The sequence below is a fragment of the Equus asinus genome, chromosome 2 (assembly GCF_041296235.1).
Source record: "Equus asinus isolate D_3611 breed Donkey chromosome 2, EquAss-T2T_v2, whole genome shotgun sequence".
NCBI classification, from domain to species: domain Eukaryota; kingdom Metazoa; phylum Chordata; class Mammalia; order Perissodactyla; family Equidae; genus Equus; species Equus asinus.
This window is the reverse complement of record NC_091791.1, coordinates 30872065-30890552: the sequence shown is the minus strand read 5'-3', so window position 1 is coordinate 30890552 and position 18488 is coordinate 30872065. Positions and strand designations below refer to the sequence as shown.

General features: G+C 37.0%; 1 protein-coding gene across 3 annotated transcripts in view; it reads right to left on the bottom strand.

Moving 5' to 3' along the window:
* The window catches only part of HPSE2 (heparanase 2 (inactive)), a 602725-nt gene that overhangs the window by 242291 nt on the left and 341946 nt on the right, over positions 1-18488 (bottom strand). For all 3 annotated transcript variants that reach the window (XM_044752780.2, XM_070485653.1, XM_070485651.1), the window contains exon 4: positions 10031-10204. In XM_044752780.2, the coding sequence (XP_044608715.1) occupies positions 10031-10204 (174 nt within the window). The remainder of the gene's footprint in view (positions 1-10030; positions 10205-18488) is intronic.

The following is an 18488-nucleotide window of genomic DNA, read 5'->3' as shown; positions in this document are numbered from 1 at the left end:
CTTTCAATTCTGCTCCATTGATCTGTGCACCTGTGTTTGTACCAGTACCATGCTGCTTTGACTGCTGTAGCTTTGTAGTATGTTTTGAAGTCAGGGATTGTGATGCCTCCAGCTTTGTTCTTTTTTCTCAGGATTGTTTTAGCAATTCAGGGTCTTTTGTTGCCCCTTATAAATTTTAGGATTCTTTGTTCTATTTCTGTAAAGAATGTCATTGGGATTCTGATTGGGATTGCGTTGAATCTGTGGATTGCTTTAGGTACAACGGACATTTTAACTACGTTTATTCTTCCAATCCATGTACATGGAATGTCTTTCCATCTCTTTATGTCATCATCAATTTCTTTCAGGAAAGTTTTATAGGTCTTTCACTTCCTTAGTTAAATTCATCCCAAGGTATTTTATTCTTTTTGTTGGGATTGTGTTCTTGAGTTCTTTCTCTGTTCATTCGTTATTAGAGTATAGAAATGCTACTGATTTATGTAAGTTGATTTTATACCCTGCAACTTTGTTGTAGTTGTTGATTATTTCTAATAGTTTTCCAATGGATTCTTTGGGGCTTTCTATATATGAGATCATGCTGTCTGCAAACTGTGAGAGTTTCACTTCTTCACTCCCTATTTGATTCCTTTTATTCCTTTCTCTTGCCTAATTGCTCTGGCCAAAACCTCCAGTACTATGTTGAATAAGAGTGATGACAGAGGGCATCCTTGTCTCGTTCCTTTTCTCAGGGGGATGGCTTTCAGTTTTTGCCCATTGAGTATGATGTTGGCTGTGGGTTTGTCATATACGGCCTTTATTATGTTAAGGTAATTAACGTCTATCCCCATTTTGTTAAGAGTTTTTAGCATAAATCGCTGTTGGATCTTGTCAAATGCTTTCTCTGCATCTATTGAGATGATCATGAGGTTTTTATGACTCAGTTTGTTGATGTGGTGTATCACGTTGATTGATTTGTGGATGTTGAACCATCCCTGTGTCCCTGGTATGAATTCCACTTGATCATGATGTATGATCCTTTTGATGAATTGCTGAATTCTGGTGGCCAAAATTTTGTTCAGAACTTTTACATCTACGTGTATCAGCAATATTGGCCTGTCATTCTCCTTTTTCGTGCTGTCCTTGTCAGGCTTTGGTATCAGCATGATGTTGGCCTCATAGAATGTGTTAGGAAGTGTTCCACCCTCCCTAATTTTTTGGAATAGCTTGAAAAGTATAGGTATTAAATCCTCTCTGAAAGTTTGGTAGAATTCTACAGGAAAGCCATCTGGTCCTGGGGTTTTATTCTTTGGGATGTTTTTGATTGCTGTTTCAATCTCTTTCCTTGTGATTGGTCTATTCCGATTGTCTGTTTCTTCTTGATTCACCTTTGGCAGGTTGTAAGAGTCTAAGAATTTATCCATTTCCTCTAGGTTACCCATTTGGTTGGCATATAGTTTTTTGTAGTATTCTCTTATAATCCATTGTACTTCTGTGGATTCTGTTGTTATTTCTCCTCTTTCATTTCTGATTTTATTTATTTGAGCTTTCTCTCTTTTTTTCTTTGTAAGTCTGGCTAGGGGTTTGTCAATTTTATTTATCTTCTCAAATAACCAGCTCCTTCTTTCATTGATCCTTTCCACAGCCTTTTTTGTCTCAATAGCATTTATTTCTGCTCTGATTTTTATTCTTTCTCTCCTTCTGCTGACTTTGGGCTTTGTTTGTTCTTCTTTTTCTAATTCAGTTAGGTGTAATTTGAGATTGTTTATTTGGGATTTTTCTTGTTTGTTAAGGTGTGCCTGAATTACGATGAATTTCCCTCTTAATACAGCTTTTGCTGTATCCCATATGAGTTGGTATGGCATGTTATCGTTTTCATTTGTCTCCAGATATTTTCTGATTTCTTCTTTAATTTCTTCAATGATCCATTGCTTCTTCAATAGCATATTGTTTTAGTCTCCACATCTTTGTCCCTTTCTCAGCTTTTTTCTTGTAATTAATTTCTAGCTATATAGCATTATGATCGGAGAAGATGCTTATTATTATTTCAATTTTTTTAAATTTGTAGAGGCTCGCCTTGTTTCCCAACATATGGTCTATCCTTGAGAATGTTCCATGTACACTTGAGAAGAATGTGTATTCTGCTGTTTTGGGATGGAGTGTTCTATATATGTCTATTAAGTCCAACTGTTTTAGCTTTTCATTTAATTCCACTGTTTCCTTTTTGATTTTCCATCTGGATGATCTGTCTAATGACGTGAGTGGGATGTTGAGGTCCCCTACTATTATTGTGTCATTTTTGCTATCTTCTTTTAGGTTTGTTAATAGTTGCTTTATGAACTTTGGTGCTCCTATGTTGGGTGCATAGATATTTATAAGGGTTATTTCTTCTTGATGTAGTGTCCCATTGATCATTATATATTGCCCCTCTTTTGTCTCTCTTTACCTGCCTTATCTTGAAATCTACTTTTTCTGATATAAGTATTATGACACCTGCTTTCTTTTGTTTGCCATTAGCTTGGAGTATCATCTTCCACCCCTTCACTCTGAGCCTGTATTTGTCATTGGAGCTGAGGTGTGTTTCCTGGAGACAACACATGGTTGGATCTTGTTCTTTAATCCATCTTGCCACTCTGTGTCTTTTTATTGGAGAGTTCAATCTGTTTACACTGAGGGTGATTATTGATCTATGCGGGCTTAATGCTGTCATTCTGTCACTCGTTTTCCAGTTTTCCTGCATTTCCTTTGTTTCTCGTCCTGTGTGTTTTGGTCTACCCATTGACTTCTGCAGCTTCTTATGCTGTGTTTCTTAGTTTTTTCCTTATTTATTTTTTGTGTCTCTGATCTGCTTTTTAGTTTATTGGCTATCCTGAAGTTTGTATTCAGAATCTCATGCATAACATAGTCCATTCTCTGATGGCCTCTTATTTCCTTAGTCTAAACGAATTCAGTCCCTTACCTCCTTCCCTCCTAAGTTATTATTCTCATATCTTATTCCAACTTGTGTTGTGAGTTTGTGGTTAAAGTGACAAGGTTGTCTTTGTTTTTGGTGTTTTCCTTCCCTTTATCCTAATGCTATAGATGAATATTTGCTATCCTATTCTGATTCTATCTATTTGTCTCCTTACTCTGTGTTTTGTGACCCCTTTCTCCCTTTTTTTTTCAGGTATGAGGGCCTTCTTGAAGATTTCATGGCTACGAAGTCCCTTACCTTTCATTTGTCTGGGAAAGATTTAATTTCTCCCTCATATCTGAAGGATATTTTTGCTGGATAGAGTGTTCTTGGCTGAAGATTTTTATCTTGTAAAGTTTTGAATATGTCATTCCATTCTCTCCTAGCTTGTAAGGTTCCTGCAGAGAAATCTGCTGAAAGTCTGATAGGGGTTTCTTTGTAGGTTATTTTCTTCTGCCTTGCTGACCGGAGTATTCTTTCTTTGTCATTCATTTTTGCCATTTTTACTACTATATGCCTTGCAGTAGGTCTTTTTACATTGACACATCTAGGAGATCTGAAAGCGTCCTCCACACACATTCCCTAGATTTGCGAAGTTCTCTGCTATTATTTCTTTGAGCTTGCTTTCTGCTCCATTCTCCTTCTCTTCACCTTCCAGAATACCTATAATTCTTATGTTGCATTTCCTCACTGAGTTGGATATTTCTCTGAGACTTTCTTCATTTCTTTTTAGTCTCAGTTCTCTCTCCTCCTCTGTCTGGATCAATTCAACATGTCTATCTTCGATTATGCTGATTTGTTCCTCTATGGTGTCCACACGAGCATTCAGAGAATCCATATTTTGTTTTATCTCTTCCATTGTGTCTTTCATCTCTAGTATTTCTGATTGATTCTTCTTTATAGTTTCAATCTCTTTTGTGAAGTAGCTCCTGAACTCATTGAATTGTTTCTCTATATTCTCTTTTACCTCATTGAGTTTTTTGACAATAGCTATTCTAAATTCATTGTTGTTTAGTTTACTCATTTCTGAGTCCTAAGGACAGAATTCTGGGTATTTGTTTTCTCTGTGGTCTGGAGTCTTGATGAACTGCTTGATGCTGGAAGTACGAGTTTTTCCCATTGTGATATTATTCGGTTGCAGTTACAGCCTATGGCCACTCGATGGGGGTCAAGAGCCACATATTCTGAGCCCTCCTCCTTCAGCCAAGATGGCACAGCACAGCGCGGGTGAGGGGGGCACTTTCTCTTGAGTGCAGTCCCTGGTTTCCTGATTAGCTCTCACTGTCTGGTTTCTTGGGGTCTTGGCTTGATCAGGTCACTCCACATGAAAGCTTTCACCCCATTAGAGGGCTTCTCCCTAGGCTGCAAGGGCGCTAGGGAGTCCTGGGTGATCCTGCAGATGTGCAACCCCTCCCATACTCCTTCCCTCATGGAGCCTCCCACAGCAGTGATGCCAGATTTTAGGAGAGGGAGTGAAGTTCTCTCTTACCCCATTCCAGCTCCTCTAAGGGGGGGTCCAGCCTCTCTGCCCTCTGTTGTTTGGCTGCCGTGACTCTGTGAGGATTCCTGTGCTATTAGGATATTTTCTGTTGGAATATGGTTGCTCCTTTTTGTTGTATGTTGGAGGGGAGAGAGTCCTGGGCAAGCTCATTCCACCATGATGCTGACGTCACTCCATGAATCAGCTCACAGTCTTTTAAATGAGATATGAAGTTAGCCTCATATGCTGTGAACAGTCACTATTGGTGCATGTCCATTACTCAAAACCAAAAAATGACCAAAGTAGGTTTTCTGTCCTTTGTCAACCACATATGGACAGAGAAGTCATTGGTGTGTCAAGGAGGTAAGTCAGAACAACAGATTCAGTCTTAGTTTTTACAAGTTACTGACAGGTTTTTAAAATATTTAAGAAGAGCTGGCAAGAGTTCTATTGGACCATGTCAGTTAGATGTGTTCTCTTTCATCACCTCCTGTTCTGAGCAAACAAAGTTGAGTTTAAGAAATGAGTGGAAGGTAGCAATTATTTACTATGTTCCTTCAAGTGTTAATTGCTTCTCAGCGGTGGCTCATATCAGTGAGAACAACAAAATAGACCATCTTGGTCATATCAATGATTCATCAAACGTCCACACACAGCAGCTATCCCACCTAAGCTTTCCTGAACTATCTAACTAACCCTAAACAGTTATGCCATAAGTTCTAACACTAAACCATGTTTATGAGAGAACATAGTTCTCCACTATGACAATGAATCAAATAAAGAGCTGATGCACTTCAAACATCAATAAATTCTCTTACTAATCAAAGGTAATTAATTTCAGTGCTTGAAAATGTAAGTCATGAATTTATGAACACTTCTGTGCATTAATGTATATTTTTATAGTATATTATTTGTTAGTTTAATAACTTCCTTGATTTATTCTATACTCATTTCTAACTCTAAGGGCTCCTTCCAGTTTTAATATATGAGGGTTTAATAGTTCAATAATCTTGAATTTATCTTGCCTTTACATTTAGATAATAAGTTCCTAGAGACTGAGAATTCCTTACTCTTTATATTTACTGGCTATCACAGTGTACTCCACCAAGAAATACAGTAGTGGGCAGAGAAGGATTTTAAGGATATCCTCCAACTCCCACTCTAGCACTTGGCACAATATTTTGCATAGCAGGTGCTCAATATGTATATATTAAATATTAAATACAAATTAAATGACTAAATAGCATGAGAGTATGTATGTGGAGAAAAAATTAAGAAGATGAAGGTGATGATGGTAAGAAGCAGGCAGGGAGAGGGAAAGAAGAGAAGTAAGAAGTTAAAGAAACTATATATGGCTTCTCATCTTCCTCTCTCCTTCTCTTTCCTCTCTTCTCCTTCCCTAACCATCAAAACTCTATTCTATGAAAATACAGTTCTCTCAAGTTCTGGGCTATGACCTAGCCTCATAAACAATTGGTAATGTGATGGTGGCTCAACTCTGCTTGGCCTTCACAAGGCGATAACTATTATATCTACACAAATATACATGTTCAAAATGTATAAACAGCTAGACATAAATACATCATACATTTATCCACATAAACACAGACTAAATGCTTAAGAAATATTGAGTAAATGAATGAATAAATAAAGCTGAGCTGCCAGAATCATCATCTCTAAGGGGCTAAATTGTGTAAGGTCAGAAATTTGATTTCATGAATCACTTAGCAGACATCAAGTTCCAGGGAATTGAGCCATACAACTAAAATCATAAGATAACTGGTGAATGTATAGGTCAGGTGTAGGTATGAATATATGACACTGATTCAGTAATTAATTATAGTAGCTTTTATCTGTTCACAGAAATGAGTTGATCTAATTGGGAAGCACACTTAATTTGAGGGGCAATTTCATAAATGTAGAGTTCAGTTAGAGATGCTGCATTATCTTCAGAGGCTTTTTGTTAAGGATGGCCCTCTAGAGAACAAACAATATCTCCCTGGAGCAGAGTTGGACTATTCTATCTTATTGAGACTTATCCTAATAAGACTATCTTATTCTACACTTCTAGGATTTGAAACCCTGCTTCAAAATCCTCTAGTTCTTCCTTACTTTAGATTCACCAGTGATTAATAAAAATGCAAATAATTACAGTTATCACCTAGCATTAATCAAATGCAGAGTTTATAATTTATTACATTTAAGGAAACATTTTATTTCCACAAAATGTAGTTGTTAAAAATCCTGTATCAAGAAAGTCATTCTTTCATAGACTTTGACATGCTAAACTTTCTTAGTCTTTACCTCTTGATATTGGGTGTATCTTGCTTTTGTGGTCTGTAGCCCATATTATTCACTGATTTCAAAGGAGGAAAAAAAAAGTAATTTAGTCCCTTGAAGTTTAGCTACTCTAGGAGAAACAACCAAAGAAATGTCTACTTTGGTTTTTCCAACGTTAGATTTGCTAAGAGATAAAATGCTTGCTCACAGGATGTGAGTATGTGGGAAGATGAGTGACAAGAGGACTGACCAGTTCTATTGTCCCTCCCCATATCTGGAAATAATGATTAAACTATTCCCTCTGTCCAAAAAGATAAGGTTACAAAGAAGAAAATGGATAAAAGATTGGAGAGATGAGTCTAGGCCAGGAAGATGACCATGCAGATAATTTTGAGGGAAAAGGACCTGAATACACAACACAGAATGTTGTGAGAAGAACACACTAGAAATCTTAAGGAATATGATTCTAGCACATTCATTCATGTAGAAAGAATTAAAAGAAGCAGCAAAATAAATCTTCAAACCCAAAAAGGTATGTTGAGTTGGGCAGATTATTTATTAGTCATATTAAAAAACAGAAATGTAGTTTTTAAAATAAAAGCAAGGAGGGAAAAATGAACCAACTCTAGTCTTCTTGACTAGAGCTTCAAAACTCATCTGTATCTGCCTTGATAGAAATACTCACAAAATCATTACCACATACTTTCAATTTGATTGAATTTTTAAATTCATAGATTTGGTTATTTTCCTATCTATTCCTATCTATATCCCCACCTATTTTCTCACCTGTGATTGTGATTTGCCTCCTCAGAAATGATACTTTGTTTTCGTTAAGCTCTGAAGAGGCACTTAAAAAGATGATGAAGGGAATCAAGTGTTGTGTGGCTAAGGTGACTAAATAACATTATTTTAAAGTAATTAGCTCTGTCTCCAAACTATTTGGCATAGCTGGGGGGAAGCAGGTGGGTGAGGAGGGGCAGGCTCTCAGTTGTCTGGAATAGACGGGTATCTACAGAAGGATGTGTATATTCTCTCCCTACCCACCTGCACCCCCAAATCACTCCAGTTATACCAATTAAAGATTTATTAAGTTTAACAAGCTCCCACATTCAGAGATGCCAAAAACCCTGGAGGAATATCCCCATCAATCACTTGTAAGTAACTTTTAATTGCTTAGGGCTTATTTATAACTAGCTAAGATTTTTTTACAACCAATTTCATTTCGGTAGCACAATATTTTAAAAAGAAAACAAACAAACAAAGCCTTTAGGCAGAGCATGTATTCTCTAATTCACCAGAGGCCCTTACACTCCTTACAGTCTTACACTCACCCACTTTAAACATTGTATCTAATTGGTCCCTCATGAAAGGTATAATGCCTTGTTTGGGGGAATGCACTGTTTGAAGAATATTTTGCTCTGTTTGGGGAAGAGAGCTAAGTCGTGTGGTGTCTGATATCGGGGTAGGGTAATTTTAGGAGTGGGGTGATGAGTAGACAACATAAAATACCAAAGAATGTTTAGGGGCATGAAATAGAAGATGGGAAGGGAAGGGATCAGTAAAGGACTTTCCCTACTATGCAGTAATTTTGCCAAGTTCAAAGCTGATCACATCACTCTAGTTTTTGTCACAGAATGTATGATACCCAGACTGGTTGGGAAGATAAAAACCTCAGGCTACTCCAGTTCTACCCCCTACAGCCAAAGCATCTTTCAGTTCAGCTCAGTGGATCTCCATTTGGCCCCTAACTCTCCCCTAATTTCTCCCACTCCAGGGGAGGAAGAGAGAAAGAAAGAGCAAAAGAAAAGAAACTGAGACTACATTCCAGTTAATGACTACTGATAGGAAAATAGGACAATTATTCTTATATAAGACCCTCATCCCTTGCTATCTTATTATGAGGACTTAAAATTCCAGAGTGCAATAAATACACACGGGCGCGTGTATGTGTGCACACACGCACACACACAGAGCTTCAAACAAGTATGGGTTAGCTATGGATATGTGAAGCCATGGACAAAAATGTTGATATCGATTTGTAACAGTAATTTTAAGAGACGTCTTGGTTTGTTAGACTTAGTTGTTTTGTTCTAAGGTCCACCAAAATGTCTTTTATTAGAGAATCAGAGTATTTTCAAATTTATACTATCCATAATTTTAACTAACACCCATACTAACTGACTCAACATTAGTCATCCAAATACCATATGATTTCATTCATATGTGGAAGATCAAAAAACACATGGATAAAGAGAACAGGTTAGTGGTTACCAGAGGGGAGGGGGGGAGGGGGTGGGTGAAAGTGGTAAAGGGGCATATATGTATGGTGACAGATAAAACTGGACTATTGGTGGTGAGCACGATGTAGTCTATACAGAAACTGATAAATAATAACATACACCTGAAATTACACGATGTTATAACCATTATGACATCAATAAAAGAATTTTAAAAAATATTAGGGAGTTATAGAATCTATAGAATATCATATATATCACACACACATATATATCATTAGGAAAAGTAGTGTAATTGAGGCAATATTTCTCCAAAGTGCATTCCATGGAATATTGTTCCATGGGATGATAATAGGTCTCTATCTCTCTCTCTCTCTCACACACACACAGTTCAATGATTAAACATGGCGGGCTACAAAATGTGCAGGGCCCCGTGCAAAAGGAAAAAGTGAGTCCCATTGTTAAAAAATTAAGAATTTCAAGATGACGACAGCAGAACATTAAACCAAGCATGGGTCTCTTCTAAGCATGGGGCCCTATGTGACTGCATAGGTTGCACACCCCTGAAAACAACACTGGTTAAATGGTTTAAGAAATGCTGGGTTAAAAAACGTTATACAGCTTTCATTGCAGCAGGACTTCTCAGAGCCTTTTATATGCTAACATGTATTGTGAACCTTCAAGAGGTACATATACTGTAGAGCAATCTCCAAATATATTTGACCAAGCTCTTTTGAATTATTATAAGGGTCATCTTGTAGGACCAGTTTTCCATAGAACACACATTGTAAAATGCAGCTCAGGCGGTGCAGACAGGTTGTACCTGGTTTAACATTAATTTGTTAGTTGTAAATCACATATGGCATTTCCCCCTATTTGGAATGAGGTAACTAGAGATAACTATAGATTCAAATGGTGTGGATTCACTAAATCTACTGTCCTTCACCATTTGGTCTTTTAATATTCGGAAGGTCAACTCAGCAGCCAAACATCCCAAGTGTTTTCTGGGCCAGTGGACTAGAGATGGTCTGAGACTATATCCCAGGCCAACTTATTTTTCACCCTTTATCTTGTCAATTCAGAGGAAATAACATCCTTACTTACCATTACCCAGTTCCCAAGAAATGTTGTACTTTTTGCTGGCGCTGTACTTCAACAGACTCAGGGCACTAGAACTGTTCCAGGAGTTATTGGGATTACGGCACAGTGCATTTAGAGCAAATATCAGGTGGAGTCCCGAGCAATCAGCAAAGTTATAAAGTTTGTCTAGAGACCTGGCTGGGAAGAAGCAGAGAAAGGCTTGTAACTTTCAAATCAGCATTCCAACAAAAGGAAAACATTAGCTACTACAAAAAGCCTTCCTATGAGCTTCCTGCCAATAGGAATTACACAGACAGGCTTCTAAAAGGGACTATTACCTTTAGGTTTGGGGTACATTTCAAGGTGGTTTTAGAAAGCAACACACCCAATTCCAGCTAGAGGTTGCAAATTGGCAACCAAGTCTAGTCCACAGTATGTTCTATTTGTTAACAAAAAAATTGAATTGCTAACATTTAAAAATGGGAAGATATACAAAGTAGCTAGATTTCTAGCTTTTCTTGAAAAGTCAGAAGATCTGGCACTGCTGGTTCTATAATTGTTTTGTGTTTTGGTGAGGAAGATTGGCTCTGAACTAATATCTGTTGCCAATCCTCCTCTTTTTGCTTGAACTAGCAATAATAATTATTACCTAGATTTTTTTTTTTTAATCTATTTCTGGTGCCTCTCTAGTTACTATTTTGTTTCTTTTCTTCCTTTTGTTGCCACAGAACTTCAAGAAGTAAGTTCAGGGGCAGGCACCGTGGCACAGCAGTTAAGTGCACACGTTCTGTTTCTCTGCAGCCCAGGGTTCACCAGTTCGGATCCCAGGTGTGGACATGGCACCACTTGGCAAGCCATGCTGTGGTAGGTGTCCCACATAGAAAGTAGAGGAAGATGGGCATGGATGTTAGCTCAGGGCCAGTCTTCCTCAGCAAAAAGAGGAGGATTGGCAGCAGTTAGCTCAGGGCTAATCTTCCTCAAAAAAATAAAAAATTAATTTATTAATTAATTTAAAAAAAAGTAAGTTCAAGGTACCAGAGTCTATTCCTTTTTCTCTAGCACTCATTTTTGAAGTTCACACCCCTACCCTAAATCTAGTTTCCAACTTCACTGTTTGATTAACCATAATAGCTTTTTTTCTCAGTCCTTTTTCTACTCAATTTCTCACCAACGCCTACTGTCATTGACCAGCACCTCCTTGAAACTGTCTTCTTTTGGGTTCCTTAAGGCTACTTTTCTGGTTCTCCTCTATCTTCTCTGCCCTTTTTTCCCCTTCTTCCTGACCTTTATGTGTGGACATTTCTTCAGGTTTTGTCCTCAGCCATTTTATCCTTCAGAAGTCTCAAGAACCTTCACAGCATCAACTATCAGCACTATATAGACGACTCCCAAGCTTGTTTTCTCTTATATCTCCCTCTAGCCTCAGCTCCTCCTCATCTTCAACTGTCTGCTAGACAAGGCTCTTTAGAATTATATTTGCATGAGATGCCAAGGCATCTGGAGGACATGGAGGCATTGGCACCCTCTAGTGAAGAGAGTACAAAGTTGTCTTTAAGTATCTGCTTGCTTGAATGGAAACTGACAGCAAATGTTCCAAACAATTACATTTGTCACTGAACTAACATCTCTGCCAATCTTCCTCCATTTTGTATGTGGGATGCTGCCATAGCATGGCTTGATGAGCAGTGTGTAGGTCCAGGCCCAGGATCCAAACCTGCAAACCCTGGGCAGCTGAAGTGGAGCACATGAACTTAATCACTATGCTACTGGGCTGACCCCCTTGGTTTTGTATTTTTTTAATAAAATGATAGAAAAAGTGTGAGGAGACCAGGCCAGGAAAGATGACTGGCTGGTGAGTTTTGGAAAATAGATCAGCTTAGCAGCACTTCCAAAAAATTTCACTCAATTCCACATTTTTGATATTTCTGAGAACAGAAATACCATAACCATTAGTAGAAACATGCTCATTGTCAGGTTGATCCCAGATACCATGAACTCTATTTACCGTGTGTTCCATACCCATCCCATTCCTTCATTTCTATTGCCACCATTCTGGTCCTGGCTCTCATTTCCACTTTCATGAATAATCACAACAATATCTGTAATTGCCTGTCTACTTCTAGTGTCTTCCCGTCCTGTCAGATTCATCTTGCCCCAATCACTTTCAGCAGTTTCACTCACCCTCAAAACCTTACTGGATTTTCAAGACCTTTTTCTTCCTTAGTTCAAGTCCTCTACAACTCAACCATAATTCCCCTCCCCCTCCCCCACTTCAGGCCTCTCTATTGTTGTCAATGAGTTCTTTGTTGGCGTCAGTCAGTTCTGCTTATTATACAATTCCATGCCCCACTGACCTTTGCTCTAATTATTCTCCTCATTTGGCATGCCTTTTTTCCTCTCTTAAATACATTCAAATCTTACTTGTCCTTTTAGGAGTGTTTTCCAAGATATGGATGACATGACTAAGATCTCCACCTGTTGAAAAGCCATTTCTTCAATGAGGCTAATCTCAGCTTTACATTACCAACAGGTAAGATCAATGAATTCACAATAAGATATAAATGACAGTCATTTTACTTAGTTTCCTCAGGTCTTGGCACTTTAAAATAAAACAGACAAACAACAATCCAACATACAGGGACAATTGTCTTTTTCTTAATCTTATGTAAAATACTATACAAACAAAACTTATAGACATGGCTCTATCCCTTACTTTCAAAACTAATAGCCATCTTTAAATTCCTCTTCTATAGAAATTATGAAGCCACAAGTATCACCTATGAATTAAACAGCGATTTGCTGAGTAATTTTGGCTTCCAACTGTGCCTCTGCAGTATTCTAACAAGATAAGGTATTAAAACAACTTCATCACTCAATACCTAGGATGTCATTCCAGTTTAACCCTCCCCCAAACAGGCCCCTGTCCATTGAATGCTTTTTTTCTTGGAGGACAGGAGGCAGCTGCCTCAGAGGACTGACACTAAAATATTGATTGAGTTCTCCTCAAGTATGTCCAATCTCTATGTTTTGTTGTTCATGTGATTTGATAATCTGTTCACATTCTCATATGCTCACAATTAGAATAAGCTGACACTACTCTATTGTACTCAGCACCAATTTCCCCTTTTGGAGTCACAAGTACTGCCCTCCAAGAGCTAAGGGTAAGGATCAGGGGTACAAGTCCTTAGCCACTCAGAAAAAGCACTCTCCCTTCACATGAATATTTCTAGACAACAAAATAGTCACAAAGGGAGTGTTTTAGTCTTTTTTGCCAATTTAGAAATGAATAGGATTGGACTGAATCCTATAACAAAAACTATGTTTTCTGAATGGTACCTGCTTACACTTGCCCAAAGAGTTTCTCAAACACTAGTCTGATGAACTTTGGGTCACATTAGAACTTGACAAACCATGTTATTCCATGGTTCCCTGTTATTCTAAGCTTTTTATCTCTACCTGGAATATCCTTCCTCCTTCTTCTTCTTCATAGCCTAGGTCAATGGCCTTCTCTCTGAGGTCTTCCTTGACTCCCTAAGGTAGAGACATCTGGGCTCCCTCTCCTCTGGTCTCTCCCATCTCTTTATCAGCTCCTGTAACAGCAATCGTCAACCATGCTATCATTGTTCAGCTCTACTTCCCTCTCTAAAGACAGATGGGAGCATCTGCTAAAGAGAAAGTACTGTGTCTGCTTTTTTAGCATCCATTTCAGTGTCTGATACACAATAAGCCTTAATAAATGTCTGACTCAAACAGGTATTATTTAGGCCCTTTCAATACCACTTACAATCAGTCTTCATCCTATACACTCAACCTTAATTATCATTATTCCTTGTAGAAACTTCCCTCCAGATTATGTCTATTACTCCATGCTGTTAAATGCATTCAAATAATATACTCATTGCTTTAAGTGTTCAGTTTAGGTGAATAATATGGGGGAGGCATAGGTGACTATCCAACAGAGGTTGGAAGAACAGAGGAAGTTCTAGTGGAATCCAGAAAAGAAATGTGAGAGTGAAAGCAGAGTGAAGTGAACTCTGAAACAACTCTGCCTCTTGTAATTCAGAGAGAAACCATCAGTTAGTGGGGAACCATTTGAATAGTGAGTACATCCAATAAGAAGGGGGGCATTTTAATTGCAGCTATTAAGAGAGAACAGTTAGAAATTGCCTAGGAGGGAAACACACGCATTTCAGAAAGAGTAAAGACATGTCTAAGCTGAGAGCTGATTTTAATATGAAGAGAAATATCTTCAGTTTAGTGAAGGAAATGAAACCTTAACTAGGTTATAAAGAAATCAGCCCAAATGTGTATAATTTGACTGAAGCTGTTGAAGGAGAATGAGAGTTGGGAAATGTCTGTGAATAAAAATTACAACACTATCAGAAGACTCTGGGCTAGAGACTAATTGTTGCATTAATCAATTTAACTAGATTAAAGGGAAACGTGAATGCCAATGAGTATAGTGGAACCTCGGGATCCCAACAGAAGTCCACTAAAATGGTGACAGGAAAAGACTAAAAGAGACACTGACATTAGTAAAGAGGCTAGGATTGCTTTTAAGAAATGTGTCCTTAAGAACATAATTTTTAGATATGCAAATAGTATTTCTAGGGGATAGTTTAAAAATATCTACCAAATTTTAAATGTACCTTCCTTTAGACCAAGCAAGCCCACTGCTAGACATTTTTCCTAATACACACTTGCAAAATCTTTCTAAGATATATATACAAAGATTATCATTGCAGTGTTCTTTTTAATAGCCAATGACTGAAAACAATCTAAATGCCTATCAAATGGGGACTGGTTAAACAATTGTAAAGAATCTGTTACAGAAAGAGATTCCAAATAAGGAAAGGAAGAAAGTTATAATAAACTCTGTGGAGATGGACTGGAATTAAAGGTATAACGTATAACTCATGGTTTTTAATATATGTACAGATGGATAGATACAGAAATATAGAGGTATATGTGGGTGTGTTCAATATATAGATATATATATTTCCTCTACTGAGCAGGCCTAGAAGCAATAACATTCCAATAACATCAATGAGTACACCTAGTACTCAGGTCTTTGTTTCTAAACATCATTCTCTAGTAAAAGGAACCAGGGTTCCTCAGAGAAATAGCTGATGCCAGAGCTAGGTCAGAGAAAATACAAGATATAAGCCTAGGACATCCTGTGATACCAGAAAGTAAGGAAGTGCTCAAAAAATGATGAAGGCATGTCAAAAGGACATAGGAGCCAACCTGAAGGAGCCCCTAGTGGCCAACACTGAGACAATGTGAACAACAAAATCAATAATGATAGCATTGGATTATAACCCACAAAATAAAATAAATACCGATAAGTCATCTTATATAAATTAATAATTGACTAAATAAATAAAATATAGAGGAAGAACAGATCTTGCTTACAGAATACCAACTCTTAGTAAATATAAAAGAGTGCCGAGTCTTAAGCACTAGACCACAAGGGCTAGCTTGTAGTGTACACAGACGTCAAACCTATAATGTTGTATACCTGAAATTTATACAATGTTATTTACCAATTTTACCTTAATAAAAAAATACATATCTGAACCAGGCTGAACTCCTGTTGACAAATGTAATAAAAATTCTGATATACAGAGAGGGCAGATCCTTACAAAATACTACCTTTAACAAGGCTTATTCCTTGTTGAAAAACAGAAAGAAAATACTATATTTTCTCAATTCTAAAACACATTTTTTCTCACATTTTAACATTTCTTTAGCCAAGATGTCTTACAATCATCATGTACCTATAATGTGGTAAAGTTGGTGACCGGCCCTGCCATCAAAGCTCCTCAAAAAATAAAGCTGTATCAAAACATTAAAAAAAAGATATTTGGATAGCCTCAAAGTATCTCCCCACAAGATATTAATTAATTATAAAGATAAAAATAGTGACTCAGTAAGTCAGACAGAGAAAGACAAATACCATATGATCTCTCCCATATGTGGAATCTAATAAAGCAAAAACCAAGCTCATAGAAACAGAGAACAGATTGGTGGTTGCCACAGGAGGCAGGGGTGGGTGAAATGGGTGAAGGGGGTCAAAAGGTACAAACATGTAGTTATGGAATAAATAAATCATGGGGATGTAGTGTACAGCATGGTGACTATAGTTAATAATACCGTTTGCATATTTGAAAGTTGCTAAGACAGCAAATCTTAAAAGTTCTTATCACAAGAAAAAACTTTTTAGTTACTATGTAAGGGGATGGATGTTACCTAGGCTTATTGTGGTGATTGTTTTGCAATGTATACAAACATTAAATCATTATGTTACACACCTGAAACTAATATAATGTTATATATATATTAATTATTCCTTAATTTAAAAAATAGTAACTCTACAGAAGAGAAACCTGGCAGACAACATCTTACCCTGGTGATCAAAGTTAACCTTAGCAGACATATTGAAATGTGAAGCCCTGAGAACACTACAACATCATTTTAATGGTGTTTTTGCCAAAAATGGAAAACTTCAGTTTAATTATTAGAAAATATAAGACAAAGGGACGTTCTATAAAATAACTGGCCTAGACTCTTCAAAGGTGTCAAGGTCATGAAAGAGAATGAAAGACTAAGTACAGATTGAAGGAGATATCATGACTAAATTTAATTAAATGACTAAATGTAATTAAATAACTAAATAACTAATAACTAAATCTTAGATGGGATCCTAAAGCAAAAAAAGGACAATAGTGGGAAAACTGGCCAAATTTGAAAGGGCCTATACGTTAGTTAATAGTATTGTATCACCATTAATTTTCTTGTTTCTATAATTGTACTATAGTTATGTCAAATGTTAACATTAGGGGAAGCTGGATGAAGAGTATATAAAAACTCTATGAACTATATATGAATTATGGGTTCATAAAAATTTGATGAACTTTCCTATAAGCCTAAAAATAATTCAATATAAAAATTCTTTTAGGGCCACCTTGTGGCCGAGTGGTTAAGTTCACGTGTTCTACTTCGGCAGCCCAGGGTTTCATTGGTTCGGATCCTGGGTGAAGGCATGGCACTGCTTGTCAGGCCATGCTGAGGCGGCGTCCCACATGCCACGACTAGAAGGACCCAAAACTAAAATATACAACTATGAACTGGGGGGATTTGGGGAGAAAATACAGAAAGAAGAAGAAGGAGAAGAAGATTGGCAACAGTTGTTAGCTCAGGTGACGATATTTAAAAGAAAAAATTTTTTTTCAAAGAACAAAATTTATCTGTATATATCTATACGAAAAGACTATCAAGATATATTATTAAGTTTTTAAAAAGCGAAAAAGAAAAAACAGCAATGACCAGAATGGTAGATATAATATGTTCCCTTCTAAGTATATCTAGGTATACATACATGCACAGACATACACAATCACATATGTATACACATATACATATACACATATATGAATAACTCATTTTGTTGTAAGAAAACGAAACTGTTATGACTGATAATTTGAGAGGAGGGGAAGTGGAGATAAGACAGGGAGTGATACTTTTATTTTTCAGTTTTCAGCGAGTGTGCATTTCTTCATGTACAAGGATTATCTAGGCAGGAAATTATGGTCCTTTTTTTTTTGGTTTCTTTTTTATACCTCTCTGTATTAAAATAAAGAAATAGAAGAAAAATCCAAAAGAGTTAATATGTAATATTTATCATATAATTTAATGGGTTTGCTTTTGTGGGGAGATTTTTTATTTGTCTTCTGGACTTAACTCTTCTATCTACACTTGTTCTTTTGCATATAATCCCTGATATTTCTGTGAGTCTGGTTCAAATGAATTCTAAAGTGAAAAGGCTCCCCACTCACTGCTAGCAAACAATACAATCCAGCGCTTGGTTGTAGTGAAACAAAGAACATGTGGATTATTCTTATCTAGGCTCATGGAAGTTTACCTAAGAATAATATCACTTATAGATGCTTTAAGATATGGCACTGTCTCAATTTCCAATGAATCCTTCTAACAGTCATACTCAGTCCTCTATGCTTTCACTCGTCCAATTTCCTCAGCCTGAGATATTCTTTCCCTTTGCTGCCTAGTGAGCTAGAATCTGTTCCTCTTCTATGAAGCCTTGCTTTAGTCTAAAACAGGGGTTGGCAAACTTTTTCTGAAAAGGGCCATATAGTAAATTTTTAGGTAAAAAAAAAATATTTTGTGATCCACATTCTATCTCTGTCACATACTCTTCTCCTTTTTTTGTAACAACGGTTTAAAAAGGTAAAATCCATTCTGAGCTCAAATTGGTTCCCAACATGAGGGCCAAGGATAAGTTATTGCAGAATTCTAGACACTATTCCATTTTTAGGCTGAATAAATGACATACGTTATACACATATATACTGATACTTTTTGAATAGGTGTAGATGCTTCTGGGATTAACACAAAACAAATTATTTAAAAAATTATTTTTAAAAGCATTAATGAACTCATAATAACTTCCTGTCCTTACTAA